The sequence below is a fragment of the Falco punctatus genome (genome assembly GCF_963210335.1).
Source record: "Falco punctatus genome assembly, chromosome: 8".
Lineage (NCBI taxonomy): Eukaryota > Metazoa > Chordata > Aves > Falconiformes > Falconidae > Falco > Falco punctatus.
Window position 1 is genome coordinate 65211463 of NC_137588.1, and position 15439 is coordinate 65226901.

General features: G+C 47.1%; 1 protein-coding gene across 6 annotated transcripts in view; it reads right to left on the reverse strand.

Moving 5' to 3' along the window:
* ARHGAP26 (Rho GTPase activating protein 26) overlaps nucleotides 1–15439 on the reverse strand; it is a 155691-nt gene that overhangs the window by 32962 nt on the left and 107290 nt on the right. For all 6 annotated transcript variants that reach the window (XR_013929869.1, XM_080398173.1, XM_080398171.1 and 3 more), the window contains 2 exons: nucleotides 9577–9715; nucleotides 3015–3168 (listed from right to left, as the gene is read on the reverse strand). Coding sequence is in view for 5 of the 6 variants with exons in the window: in XM_080398173.1 (XP_080254299.1) it covers nucleotides 3015–3168; nucleotides 9577–9715 (293 nt within the window). In the remaining variant the exon portion in view is untranslated. The remainder of the gene's footprint in view (nucleotides 1–3014; nucleotides 3169–9576; nucleotides 9716–15439) is intronic.

Sequence of the window (15439 nt, forward strand, 5' to 3'; positions counted from 1 at the left end):
CTCAGAGGACTGCCAGAGAATTTGGCAGGGTATTTGAAGGACAGCAAAGGGCAAGGCACCCTAAGACCTTCCCCACTGCTGTATACCCTAATTGTGGGTCTGGTAATTACAGGGGAGCACCAGAATGCCTTGCATGGCAGTAACAGATACTACTGCAGTGTATGTAGCTGCCCAAGGCTTCCTGCAAAGCCCAAATTACTCAGCTGGTTAAAAAAACAGAAGTGGCTTTATACACATATTATTTGGGTAGTCCCACCAAGCGGCAACAACAAAGCTGCTGGGATAGTGGCACCATTCAGACACCCTGCCCTGACCCAGACTGCAGCCTGTAAACAGCTGCAGGGCTGGTCTGGGGGACAGACCCACTGCTGGCAGCCCTCCTCATCCTTGCTACTGCACCCCCCACAGAGCACTGACCACCAAGGACAAAATACCATGGCGCTGCCAAAACCGTGGGTAGAGATTAGTGCTCATGGATAAGCAGACATAGAGGGGCTGAAGTGACATCTACATGTGCCACAGGCCTAGTAAACTAGCTGGCTGCAACAAGGCTTTTACCATCACATACCAGGTTAACTTTGATAAGTAGCTCCCACACCTTGCCCCAGCACAGCCTCTCCTTGTCTCTCTTGCATCCAGGGTGCTCATGCTCGCTCTCTGCTTCTTCCTGGTCTCTCTTCATCCAGAGCTCCTCTTCTGTACCCCTTAGAGCCATTTAACTACTTAGCAGGAACCAGCCACAGCTGCACCTTATCCACATCAGCCAACCCACTGCCCCTGAAGCCAGCCCACAGCTGTGTATTATCAATGTTAATTAACCTGCCTTCATTCCTCTGTAGTTCCTCTACATACATGCACTGTTTAAAAAGAATAAAATGAAGTCAGATGCTTCATTTCTCATCAAAAGATCGGATTAAAGGTAGTTGATTGAAACATTTGGGGTTACAGAGAATAAAATATTTGCCTTGTGGCAAATATTCACCTTATGACTTATCACCTTATGACACCTTAATAAAATATTCACCTTATGACTCATTTTTTGACATTTAGCTCAGCATGGACTGAAAAGTTGTGTAAAAATAATCACATCATCACTAGATTTGAGGAAAAGCACTAAATGCCACACTGTCAGAGCCATCAGAGCTGCCAGTGCTACCCCTGCTAAACACTATTTCACTTTGCAAAACTGTAAAGGCCCCTTAACTGGCGGCAACCAAATAGTTTCACTGCTGGTCTGCTCACTTAATTCCTTGGTAACAGCAAGATGCGTCCATTCCCCAAAGCCTCATATAGCTTTAACTGATATATTCTGCTGAGCTCCTTTATGACTTCCTTTAAAAAAGAAATTATTAGCAAGACACAACTCTTGGAATCTGAACAACTGAATTTGGCAAACAATTCCTGTAAGGTCACAGCAAGACTCAGGCTCACAAACCTTGCTGTATTATAAGTTACAGCACTCTTTTGGCCCTTGAAGGACAAAGAAACTAAAACCAACCTGTTGGGGGAATGGTATGTGACTAACTTCCAGAGCTTCAACCAACAGTACATGCATGAGATATTGATGCATCTTTAATCAGTACATAACATATGTAACGTGCAACCTCAGTCAGAGGCATCCTACCTTTTAGATGCTCTATTCTGCCACCGCAACACTCCTTGCAGGTGGCTTTCTTGCAGTAGGTAAATCCAGAGACAGCAGGTAAGGCACGGAGCTGAGCCTTACCAACCCTGCACCCAGAGCCAATGGCAGGTGAGGTCAACAAGAGGCAGGGCTGGTTTGGTACTCATGCAGCTCACGGTTTTAGTGGCAGTAATGGTGAGAAGAGAAGCAGAGCAGATGGATGAAAGCCAGAGCCTGTCCTCTGTTCACACATGCACACATGCACTCAATTTTCACACCAGCTGCCTGCTGTGTACTTACCTTTCTGCCCATGCAAACCACTGCAGGCAGGGGCCTGAGCCATCCCCACATGCTGGCCATGAGGGCTACACTCCAGACCCCCCAAACCCCAAGCACTGCTGTCAACCAAGCCAAGAGCAACAAGTCGTACCATCTCCAGCAGTACCCACCCTGGCACTCATCCATTTTGAGTCCCTAGCAATCCTTCTGTTGATAACGAGAGCAAAGCAGCTAAAGCAAAAATATCCCTGTCTGCTCCCAAGAGACTGGGGGCTTCTACGGTTGAGTGGGAACTGGAAGTGTTTGGAGCCTGTGGGAGGACCAGAGGGGTGGGAAGGAAGGTCTCCATTAATTGAGAAGGTCACTGCATACAGCAAGGCCATAAACTGAGTGGCGGGAGCAGCATTCCTCCTGACTGATCTGTGGGGAGAGGGACGGGCAGGGGCATGCCGAGGAGCACTGGGGAAAATTGGCTTTGGCTTGCAAGGACTGCAGTGGCTCTTGAAGATCTGAGCAGATCTTCACATGTACGAGAAAAGGCAGTTCTGTGGGAAAATGCTATCGGGCCCAGCAGAGCCATGGCAGGAAGGAAATTCCCCCAGCAGAGACGGCCATTGGCTCGAGGGCTCAGCTGTGTCAAGTTCAGGGGACTTCATAAATAACTTGGCTGTCCCCAGGGAGTCATTGCTAAGGTCACTATTTTTTCCCTTGAACTTTCCAGATGAAGGAAGCAATAGCAGAAGCAATGGCACAGATTTGGCTGGAGATCAACTGTACTGACAACAGTCAAAGAATTTAACTCAGAAGAAAAGTCCTTTGTGTTTGCTGGAGTTATCACCAGATGCGTCAAGCAGTAAAAGCAGCAACGTGGAGTTCTGCTTGAAAAATATTCCACATGTGCAAAATAATCAGAGCTGAAACTCCCCAGCAGATATAACTCACAGTAACTAAAGATCAAGTTAAAAATGCAAGGAACATGCTAGGCACCCATTAAAAATTAAAATGTTAAATTGTGTTCTTCAACAAACTGCTGGGATTCAGAGTAAGAAACAGCCCTGATTAAAGACTAAGGACGGAGAGCCTATAAAACACTAATTACCACCATACTTACAGTGAATTTGGCCTGTTGGGTTTAATTACTTCTAGTTCAAGATCACTTGAGTTCAGGCTGGGCTGGGGAGCGTTGTTGGAGTTAAGGAAGCTGTTTACATTTGAAGAGATGACGGATTCCAGGCTGGAGTTGAGGATACTGTTCCTGTTCTCCTCTAAAAAAAATAAAACCCCAAGAATCGTCAACCATCACACAGAGCTGCCATTGTATACAAAAATAAAGCACATACTGCCGCAAAGGCATCGCATGTTTCTAGTAATAATCCCTGCCTTAATACAAAGAGGGCAGCATCTTACCAGATCTCAGAAGACAGGCAGTTAGTTTACACAGATATTATACATTAAAATGTAAGAAATACCAGGTACTCTTATATATTTATTTTTTTAAGATGCGGCTAAATTTTAAAATTAATACCAGTTTTAGCAAGAAAATATTCATTGTTCTCCAGGCATTAATATTTTACATTCCCAAAGACATCCAAAGTACCACACAACCTGAAAAAAATTAAAATGCAAACTATATACAGGAATGGATTTCTTTGTGACTGAAATCAGCTGCCAAGGGACCAAGCATTTGTGTGACAGAGCAGAATAACATTTTAGAACAAGAAAAGGACAGATCACCCAGTTAAGGTTTATCTCAGAAAAAAAAGCTTCAGTCTAGGACTTGAAATCAGCTACTATTGACCTTTCCTGGCCAGGTCTATAAGGAGAAAGGGAATGGGGTCTCTGCTCCATTTTGACTCAGCTCTTCAGAAATACAGTGCAGCTATGGGGTCAGAAACTTGGCTTCATCTCGATCCAAAACAGTGCCTCATGCCCCCCCCCCCCCCCCCCGCCCCCGCCAGCTGTACTGCATTGGGGAAATGCTGGCACTGCTCTGCTGACAATCTGGTGTTTTCTAGAGTTTCTTGTTTCCCTTGATCATATTCTGCTAAGAGATCTCCCCCTTATTTGTGTAACTTTAGCAGAGAAGAGTGAAAATATTATGCATCCCAAACCGGCATCCTCAGCCTGGGCTCCCTCCTCAGCTCTATGCTGAATTACCTAAAAATCACATTAATTTTCATAAGATGCCTTCTCCATATAAGCAATAATTGTAATTGTGAGAAGCAATTATCATCACTGATGACACGAAAAGCAACCCTATGGCAGAGAGCTGCTGCTTCTGTGCTGATGTTTTCCTGAAAGAAAGACGTTCTCCTGCTGGAAAACACAGAGCGTCCTACTTCAATGATAACTCTTTCATCCAGTGCACACTAATATGATTACATTACTACCAAAAAGCACATAGTAATAGAGAATCCCTTGTTCTCAATCCCTTTAATTTGTACACCTCTGCTTATGTTAGAAGGAGAGCATGTAATACTCATCTGTACACATTTAAAGAAGGATGAGAGTGCAAGAGGAACTCCTGGGATACATGAAGTTAATCCTAACATACAGCAGAAAGAAACCACCCACATTTCTGTGAAATAGCTTGGCAGTATCATTGTCCCAGCTGCAGAGGAGCATGGTGTTGTGGCAACTCTTTGCCACCACTTCAGAGAGAAAAGCTTACATTAGCAATAGGTTTGTGGATGCCGGGGGAAGAGCAGAGCAACACTCCTTGTCACACTCCTTTGCTAGAGTTGCATTTTCCTGGTAGCTGGGCAAAATCAGCGCCCGCATGGCAGCAAGACAAGGCTAAAACTTGGTTTAGCTCTGGTTGATCTTATCTTCCAGAGATTAGCCAAAGCCAAGGATGTGTGAATTATGTTGATACATGCCAACATGTTCTGAAATTGCATTTCACTAATCTTAATCTCCAATAAGACACCAAGGAAACAAGCAGCACCTACACTTCTCTGTCCCCAACTTTGTCCCTCGAATGTGCCTAGTTGGACCTTTTGCCCCACCATGGTTTCCAACTCACCACTGTCTGATATGCCAAAAGGAAAATACAAACGATCTCATCAGCTTTGAGCTCAAACGACACCATACAGTGGCTCAAATGACAAGCCATACTTTACCTAAACCAAGTCAGAAAAGCTCATAAACAGAAGGGATTTCCCTGGAGTGTCCAATTTAGAGACATTTCTTGGACTATGCTTTATGCCCAGCCCCAGCAGCAGGTGATGAGTTTGGTGCTGGAGCTGCAGCTCAGCCAGAGGCTGCGGGCTGTGCAGAGCACACCAAGCCCAGCTGGGGCCAAGGCAGGTCCTCTGATACAAAGCTATGAGCTGACAAAAGCCCACCTGGAATCAGAAGGTATAAGTGCTTTGTGATGAAATTGAGTATCCATGTAGAAGAGAAAAAGAGGCTAAAGTGAAGAAAAGCAGAGCACTGACTCCACAAATACTGACAGGCCAACGTGGGAGCCAGCAGATGAAATAAGAGAAATCAAGCTGCCTACAGACCTAAAAACCCCAAAAGGCCAATCCAAATCACTCCTTTATTTCTGCATCTACCAGAATGGGCTTTAAACAGTGCCACAACAGACCACCTGTGCAGCATACAAAGGTGGCCAGGCCCAGGGACTGTCCACGCTGAGCCCCACCGGACTGAGAGGCTGCACTGGAGGCTGCGAGGAGCATGGACCTGAGCTGATGGAATGTGGTCTAACACTACATATTATTATTTCCAAACATTTTCTGCCCAAGGCTGAAGTCCAATTATAAGCTAAAAAATCAGTCCGCCTAATCTCAGAGCTAGATACCAACCAATATTGAATTAAAGTCCCTATCAGCCAAGAAACTGGAAGCGTTCCATCTAAAGAGGGAGATGAATGGCAGAATCTGAAACTCTTACTTTATTTCCTCCTTTTTAAAAGGCTGATACTGTATTTTGCTTCATGTTTTTAAAAAGCTTATGTGAAGGATTCTTTGCTGTGAGATTTAGTATAGTCTTACAGCTACAAGACCAGAACTGCCCATCAGCTAAAGCATGTTTCTTCTCCATCACTGAGAAGGCAGAAGAGCCACTTGCAAACCGCCAGCAGAGTCGGGTGTGAGAGGCATCACAGCCAGCCACACTCTCATTGCAGACCCCTAACATCCCCCTTGTAGCACAGTCCCAGCCCCTGCCACTGTCCCCAGCTCCCAGCTGTGTCTCCTCACTTCTGGCACTGTGGCCCCACTCCCACCAAGAGAGCTACCGTTAATAAACCAAACTTCTCTCCAAGACCCCCAAAACCACCTTGCTGGAAAGGAGGAGCTTCAGGGAGAGTGGGACTTGTACATTTTTGGTAGTCCTCCCTTTGCTAAACAAACTCTCCCATCACTGAACTGCTCAGCCAGTCTCAGTTCCCTGTCTCCCAGGGAGAGGGAACCAGCCACACATCAAAATGAGTTTGAGTTTTCACCATTTACCCAAGCCCTTGTGAACTTTAATGGAAAATAAGTCAGGCAGAGCTGCAGGAGTCTCACCAAAGCCTCCGGCTTCTCCAGGCTCTCCTCCAGTAAACGCTACACCTTGCCTGACAGCAGAGCTGCAGCTTCTGGCTGATAACCTGATCTAGGGTGCTTTGATAACAGTTATCCACAGGGACCATAGAAGCGATGACAAAAGCACTCTGCATAATAAAATACGAGCAAAATGCCACAACAGTGTTTATAATGAAGACCTGGTAAGGAACAAAATTAGGTATTTACTGTGTTGATGACACTTGTTTCACAGTACTCACTCAGTTCCTGGGTCAGTTGTGGAAAAAAATGTGAATGTTTAACGATGAAATAATCACTGTCATTATCTAATCTGCTCTCCTGCATGATCCTGTTTATTAAACATTATAATTTTTGACTTACACACAGCTTAGTATGATGAATTTTAGTGAAAATTTTAGAAAGATATTTGACTTCGATGAACAGATTTCAAGTAATGGAAAAATCACCATCCCACTTAATTTCTTCTTATGGTTATATTGCTCTCAGTCTTAAAAAATATGCACTCTGTTTCCATTTTGAATGCGTCTAGCTTCAATTTCCACTATTAGATCTTATTATGAGGTGGGTCTGAGCAAACTTCATGAAGTTCAACAAGGCCAAGTGCAGGGTCCTGCACCTGGGCTGGGGCAACCCTCAGTATCAAGCCAGGCTGGGTGGAGAATGGATTGGGAACAGCCCTGAGAAGAAGGACCTGGGGGTGCTGGTGGATGAGAAGATCACCGTGACCTGGCAATGTGTGCTCGCAGCCCGGCAAGCCAACTGTATCCTGAGCTGTATCACCAGTAGCGTGGCCAGCAGGGTGAGGGAGGGGATTCTCCCCCTTTACTCTGCTCTGGTGAGATCACACCTGCAATGCTGCATCCAGCTCTGGAGCCCCCAACATAAAAAGGCCAAGGACCTGTTGGAGCGAGTCCAGAGGAGGCCACAAAGATGATCAGAGGCTGGAGCACCTCTGCTATGGGGACAGGCTGAGAGAATTGGGGTTGTTCAGCCTGGAGAAGAGAAGGCTCCAGGGAGACCTTATTGTAGCCTGCCAGTACTTCAAGGGGCCGACAAGAAAGCTGGGGAGGGGCTTTTTACAAAGGCATGTAGTAATGGGACAAGGGGGAATGGCTTTAAGCTGAAAGAGGGTAGGTTTACATTAGATATTAGGAGGAAATTCTTCCCCATGGGGGCGGCGAGGCGCTGGCACGGGCTGCCCAGAGCAGCTGTGGGTGCCCCATCCCTGGCAGTGCCCAAGGCCAGGCTGGACGGGGCTGGGGGCAACCTGGGCCAGTGGGAGATGTGCCTGCCCCTGGCAGGGGGTTGGAGCTGGATGATCTTTAAGGTCCCTTCCAACGCAAACCATTCTGTGATTCTACGACTGCCTTTTTTTCATAGATGAACGACTCATGCGGTGTGCCTTCAGTGTTCCCATTGTGCTTGGGGCTCTTCTGAGATGTATTTACCTCTTCCAATACATATTTTGAGGCATGAGCACCAAAGTGACCACGTACTTCGGGGCTCCCTGTCCCTCACTCCTGAGACAGCCGTCTGCAAAGGAAAGAGGTGTTTCCACCAAACAGGGATGCAGCCAGCACTCTGCAATGGGGAGGCTACCGAAGGTGCCAGCTGTTTGTGTGTCACAGTAGAGCTTGTGTCACAGCTCAGGACATGATGCAGACATGGCACACAGCTCAGCTTGCGCTGCTGTCCAAGCCCCTGTGCTTCAGCCTGACTTAGAGCCTTGGCTGGTCTCTGGACCGGTAAGAAAGGAAACATCACATTATTCCACAACTAACACATGCAGCAGGGACAGCAAACACTGAATGAAATTGCAGCGTCTTCCCATAGACACAGGAGATCATAGGAGGAAAACAGAGAAAGCATTGCTTGGCATGGGAATAAATAAATGCAGAAATAAATAAATGAACTCAGTTTCCTCTCTAGGCAAGGGAAGGATGGAGAGGAAGTCTCTGGCAGCTGGGCAACCCTAGAGTCTAAAAAGCAACTGCTTAGCAGCAAATAAATTTCTTAGGCTGAAATTTTTCAAAAGCAGCTTTTAATACTGGAGGCTCCACCAACACTCATGTGATATGCTATTTCCAGAGCACTCTTTGGTGCTACCACTGCTTCCTTAAACCCACGTGTATTGTTATGACATCCTCTGAAATGAGAGTGCCTGGTAATTAACAGTAACTCAGAGGCGGACAAGCCCACATGTTTTGAGAGTCAGCAAAGTAACAACAACCTCTCCGTCCAACCCAACAGCTTTACATCCTGGGAGACAGTTTAATTCCAGTCTTCCCCTGCTCCTTGCTCCCTGTGCTCACCCACCTGCCCGAGCAAAGCAAGCCAAGTCCCCGAGCATGTGCTTTGATCACCAGGTTACAATCCGGCTCTTTTAGCAAACTGGGACAGCTCCCTGTGCAACTGGGCAGTTTCAGGAGCAGCCTGAGGCAAGGGCTGGGAGTGCATGGACAGGAGGAATGGGAGAGCAGGGAATTGGGCTTACACTGTAACATGAAGCAACAGCCTGAGCAAACACATTTCTGCTCCGTGAGTAGGGATGGGGCTACTGACTCTTTCACCTAAATATGTGGAGCACCAATTAGTGACAGAAACGGAAAGATGATCTTCAACATTTTTAAACTGCCATAGTACATAATCCTCAGAAAAATGCAGAACCTCCTGGCCAAGTTTTCGTGTCTGTAAAAGGCAAAGTGCCTGAGGACATCTAAAGAGGGTTGCCTTTTGGAGCCACAGGGGTGCCCACCCTTGCTGCATGTGTTGCGCCCCATGTACAGGAGCACATCTCGGCAGCTGTTGACGGTGAGGACAGGGATCGAGGAACATGAGAATGAGAACACACAGGGGCCTGTCAGGTGGGGAAGGGACAGCAACACTCTATCTATACTGTGCTAATGCAGCCTCATTTCAAGCACCTGGTTAAGAGCTTGGATGCCAGACAACCTTCACACTCCCCATCAAAGTGGCAATAAAGGAGACTGAAGCTTGATTCTGTTATGGGAATCGTCTCTCCCATTGATAGCAGTAAAACTCCATAGGAATGGCATGGGAATTACAATCCATTTGTCACAATCAGGCCAAAAACTTAGTCTAGTGGGAAAGCCAGGAGCTGCGGCTCAGCACACTTACGCTTCTCATTGGGTTGTGCTGTGTGGAAGAGTGTCAGCGGTCTCTCGCTGCAGGAGGGAGGTTTTGAGTCCGTGCTCTTCTTGCGAGATAACAGCAGCTGCGAGTTCGATGGTGGAGTCTCTGGCACCATGTTAAATATCTGTTAAAAATAATAAACAAATTCTTCTTTGGAATGACCCCTTTGAACAGAACAGCTGCCTACCTGCCTGGTCCGCACCGCTCTACGACCGCACTGCAGAGCAGCACCTAAGGAAGACATGCATCCAACAAGGCAACATTTTGGGTACAGTTTCCTAAATTCCACATTCCCACTGTCCACACTCCTTTTCTCTATACTTCACCCAAGATGCAAGTTGCAAGATGTGAAGAACCCTGATACTCCAGCACTCAGCTGAGTTTTCGAGGGTGCATGGTGTCCCAGCAAGTGAGGGCGAGTGCCCCTGGAGAGACAAATCGGCATGTCCCCGCACATGCTTCCCCATGGCATGGCCCTCAGTGCCCTCACACCCACTGATGCAGACCAGCTTGGGAAAGTCTTTGCAACTTCCAGCCACAGCTGTCAGAAACTGAGTAATCACATTTTTCTCAAGGGGATGGAATTTTAAAATTGCCTGAACTTAAAAGAGCAGCAGTTTTGTCTGTTGTTGATGTTTCGTTATTTATTGTTTCTTTTCTGGAACCCCGGGCTCAGACAGCAGCAGCACTGCCTAAAGACCAGCTTTCTCAAGTTCTCCCTTTGCTAGAGTATATTAAACACCATCCCTCAGTGTCCTTCCTTGCTCTACCTGTCCCTGGCAGACAGACAGCTGGCATTGCTGGGGGTGCCAAAAGAAAAACTGTATTTCTGAGGCAGCTTGCTGCCCACTGCAGCATCGGGGAGAGTCCTCAGAGCACACAGCCATCGCTGCCAGTCACTGGCAGCCCCTGCCTTCCAGAAAGCCATCAAATGCAGCCTGCCAGCTAATGGGAGCAGCTGCCAGCAGTTAATTGGCTTGTTTCATGTAACAACAACAAAATCCTCACGCACATACATAAACACTTCATGCTGATTTCTACAAATAAATGCTAAAGAGTGAAAATGTGTTAGCCAAAAATTTTAATGTCACATCTCTCCCCAAAAGCACAAAGAGGTGGGTATGAAGGGCAGTACTTACAGCCCTCCCCATTCTCAGTGAATCAAACACGCCCTGGCTAAGAACATCACTCCCCAACCTTTCCATCTGTAGGGACTCACTGCTGGGGCTCAGGTTCAGCTTCTGAGCCTGCAGACTGGTGAGGTGCAGGAAGCAGCAATGAATCACTGTGCAAAGCTCCTGCGTGCACGGCAGGCCCCGGCCCCCATCAAGTGAGCAGTTGAATCTGACTGTGCATCGTTGGGCATGCTGTGAAACAGATGGATGGATTATGGAGTCCTACTGCAGCCCTTCCTGGAGAGCTCTGCTGAGCTCATTCACACATTCCTCCTGGGTTCATGGATTAGCAGAGGGAGAAGCAGCCCGAGCCACACCTTATGCATGCAGCACTGCTCATTTTCACCCCACACACGCCTGCCTGCAGCCGTTCCCACCTCCGAAATGGCTGTTTCCCAGCTCCCCACAGGAGTTTGGAGGTCGGTGGCTCTCCAGCCTCACACCACTGCTGCACCTTGTTCCCTGCACCCACCAGCCCTCCCCATCACCCCAACACCCCTTCCTGCATCCCACCAGCCCACTCCAGCACCCTACCAGCCCTCCTTGCACAGGTGCTGGCACTGGGGACAGCTCGCAGGTCCCAGTTAGAAGGGCTATTCACAGAGCATTGCTTGCCATGCTAAAACATTACACACCTGCACGTGCTTCAGGTGCCTGCCCCAGCTGCTGAGACCCGTGCCACAAGCCCTTCGCTCTGTGTGCTAAATACAGCTTCTCGGTGGCAGGATCCTCAGCATGGGGGGCCAAAATCAGTACTGAGGGCACCTTGCCTGCCCTGGGCTCCAATCCCCATATCCAGCACAGCCACTGCCTGTTTTAACATGCTCTTGCTTTAATTGCTTTTCAATAGCAAATTCTACTTGGCAAATATAACAAAATAAATAAAACAAGTAAGACAAAAGCATTGATTTATGAACTGCATTTTCTGCAATGATTTCCCACAGCACACTTGAAAATCAAGTTCCAGGTTTTTGTTTGCTTTTTTCAGTCTTTAATAAGAGAAGATACATATAAGCTTTTAAATTATGAAGTTAGTGACTGAAACCAGTCTCAGCTTATAAGGAAGTTGCATTTTCAAATGCAGCTGGAATGTCATCATGAAACAATTTTACTAAAAAGTTTCAGCACCTGAGACCTTGCACATTCCAACTTACCATAACCAAGTTTGTATTTCAGTTAAAACACCTAGTCAGCCCAAATATCCACACTGCCAATGGCCTGCACTGCACCCTCATGCCGCATGCTCTCTGGCCACACTGGCGGAGGCAGGCGGACATGCAGGCAGTGCAGGAGGCAGGGGACAGGCAGCCTGCACCCACAGCACATGCACCCCACTATCTCCTCTGGCCTGCCCTTCTCACCACAGGCCCTGAAGTGCTCGTGCTCCAGTCGAGCCCTTGGGTTTACAGCCTGCACTTCAGGCACTGACACAACTGCAGCCTTAAGGACCCAGTAAATACACTTCTGGCTATATTATAAACTTTTGTTTAGCCACAACCACTTCCATGAGTGCCCTTCGCCCCTCGAGCAGTGAGTTCCCCAGAGGGACACCCGCTGCCCCAGCGGCACACTGGCAGGCCACTCTGCAGCAGGACAGACAGCCACAGCTCTGGCCACCATGCTGCAGTGACAACAGCATGACATGGCCTCCTGATGAAGCAGAAACACCATGGTCTTCAACCACAGATCTCCTTGGTGTCCCAAGCCTGCTATGGCATCTCCACCGAGATAAAGCCAGAGAAGGGGAGCTGAAGCAATGTGGAGGCGGAGGCAGGGCTATTAAAAGCTGCTCTCTCTACTACCTCTGAGCAGCACAAAGCACACAGGCTAAATTTAGCTGCTCACAATGGAGAAAAGTCAATTAACAGCTACATTTAAACAAGCACAGCACTGATTTTGAAGGTCTAAAGAGAGACCCCGTGAACTGTAACATAAATAGCTCACTGCAGATGCGACTGCCACCGTGTACTGGGAAACAGCACAGACCTCTTCAGTAGCGAAGGGAACCAGCACTGCTGGGCCAAAACCTCCTACTCCATTTCCCTCAGCTCAGACACTGCTTGCACAAAACCCCCACTCCTCTTCACAGGAAAGTTTCTCAGGTTTGTTTCAGTTTTTAATTTAACACAAATAGCTGAGACATGCTCCTCACTGTGCAAACCTGTGTTACAGCTCTCCCAGTCACAGAGTCCAATTAACAGGGAGAAGGAGACAGTTCAATAGCCAGAGTGGGAGAGGAGCAGTCAGGATTCATAAATCTCATTTACAGCCCTACTGCGCTCGCTCGCTTGGCCTGATGCAAGCGGCAGTTCCGCAGCTCTACAGGACTTTCTCCCCTGTCTGCAAAATGGCAAAGACCCGGCAGCACCTCGTCTCAGATAAATTCCTCTCCCATCTCTGAATGAAACACACCCAGGTTCTGCTATGTCCTTTATCGTGCAGCTCTGCCAGAGAGACCAGCCAGCGGCCCCATCACCAGTGCTGAGGACCTGGGGGTGTCCCAGCACCAAGAGCTGCTCTGGGCAAGGAGAGGGATGAGGCATGTGCACTCTCCATGGGTTTCAGAGGAATTGCTCCCTGCTGCCAGGCCACCCACTGAGGATGGTGCCCCTTACATCAGAACCCTCCTTCCATCCCTGCATCCTGGCACACACTGGAGGACCATCTCGTATTTGGCATCAATTACACCATTACGCTCATTTTATTACAAGGAAGGTGAAAAACAGACGGGTTAGGTACCCTGCCCAAATCAGAGGGATGCAGTATAATAGTATATTAAGGTCCATCCCCTGGTCTCCAGCTCACAGCCTGGGGTATTCCCATGCGCAAAGCTGCATCTGGACTCATTCACGGAACCTGGAGAGTAAGAAGCTGCTGTGACATTCAAAATGTTGGTAGTACCATGCATTATACAAGGACTGGCTAAAACTGCCAACAGCATCACTAAACATTTCAGCTAATTACAGAAAAGAATTAAATGAAGATGAATTACTGAGGGCTTTGATTTTAGTATTAGTCCTTACCATTTACTATGGTTAGTGTTTGGGTCTGTGTAATTCCCTGCACAAACTAGTTTCCTATTTGTCCTCAGTCCTGGCTGCATTAACATTTCACCTGGTCAATCTTTTGTCTGGAGGGAACATCATCAAGACAGTAAATCAATCTCTTAATTTTGTGACACTTCAGAACAATGGCCTTTTCCAGCTTTGGAAAAGAACATGGATGGACATCTGCAATTGTCAGATGTAATAGTATTTCAATATTACCTTTGGCTAACACTTAATTTTTAATTCAGAAATAACGGTGTTAAATGGCAGTCACTTGAGAAACCAGGCATACAACACAGCATCCTTTTTCTTTTTTTTTGCACAGGATGCACTCTTGGTTTGCCTGTCTTGGCAGCATCCAGAGCCATAGGAGAAAAATAATTTAGTTAATTATATATAATCAGGATATATTTTATAACATATTATATTAATATAGTGTATTCACAAACATACTCAGAAAAGGGTGTGAATCACTAATGGATAGATCTTGTTAAGTAGCAGTTTGACGTTTTACTGGTTCGTTGGGCAGCACTGAGCAGCCGACAGCCAGGCATGTTGCTCCTTCTCAGCTTTTTGAGGGTTCCTGTTTGCTGCGTCACAACATCTGGCAGACAAATGGAGCCGCTGTGCCCTCCTCCCTAAGCCCCTATCCTACCCTCATCCCAACCCCATTCCACATTTCCAGAAGATCTAGTGTCAGTACAACCCCACGGGAGATCACCCAAAGCACAACACTTCCCAGTGGCAGTGCATAAAGACAAATGCAAGGGCTGCGATACCTTGATGTGCAGAGACCTTCCGGAGAACATGTCTGAGAAGCTTTAAAACCTGTCTCACAGTTTATTGCTGTTATTGTGAGTATATCAAACAGTTTGGATCTGAGACCTGGAAACCTGCTAAATTTCCAGAAATTATTTAACTTTTTGGATTACATACAGGATTTAATGGTCTATGTTAGATGCTCTGGCAACATAGAACAAACCATAATTTACAAGTTGTTCCGGGAACCTTCAGGAAGTCCCTGTTTTGCTGACTATGTTTCTAAACTGCACATCACTCCCAAGATGCATCAGAAACATCATGTGCTCAGGGCACACATTAACCTGGAGGGACCACCACAGCCAGCACAAGTTCATGTTAGGTCAGTGAAGACACTGGACAATCGGCACCGCACCCTGCAGCATCCTTCTCTGATATTTTTATGGCTTCAGGACAGATGTTTTTCCCCAGGGATAACCTCAGGAGGAAGATGAGCCAAATCTGAGGTGCAGTGACTGCAAATGGAGGCAGGTGAGCAGAGAGTGCTGACTAACCCCCCTGAAACCCTCTCCACTGCCCAGGCAATCAGATAAGCCTGTTGAAGTGACTGTAAACAAGCTGCCAGCAGTTATGCAGACCAAGAGATGTCATCACCAAGCTTGGTGGGTTTTTTTCTTGGTTACACAATGACAACAGTAATTTTGACAGGAGAGGCATTCCACTTACCTGGGGGAAATAAAATGTAATACCAGACAGTTCCTGATTGCCAGGAACCATTCAAATCAATTACATTTTCGCTGCAAATCTACTTAATCATAAACAGTGTCTGTGAGTCATCAGTGTAAAACAATATAAAGCACCAGCAGC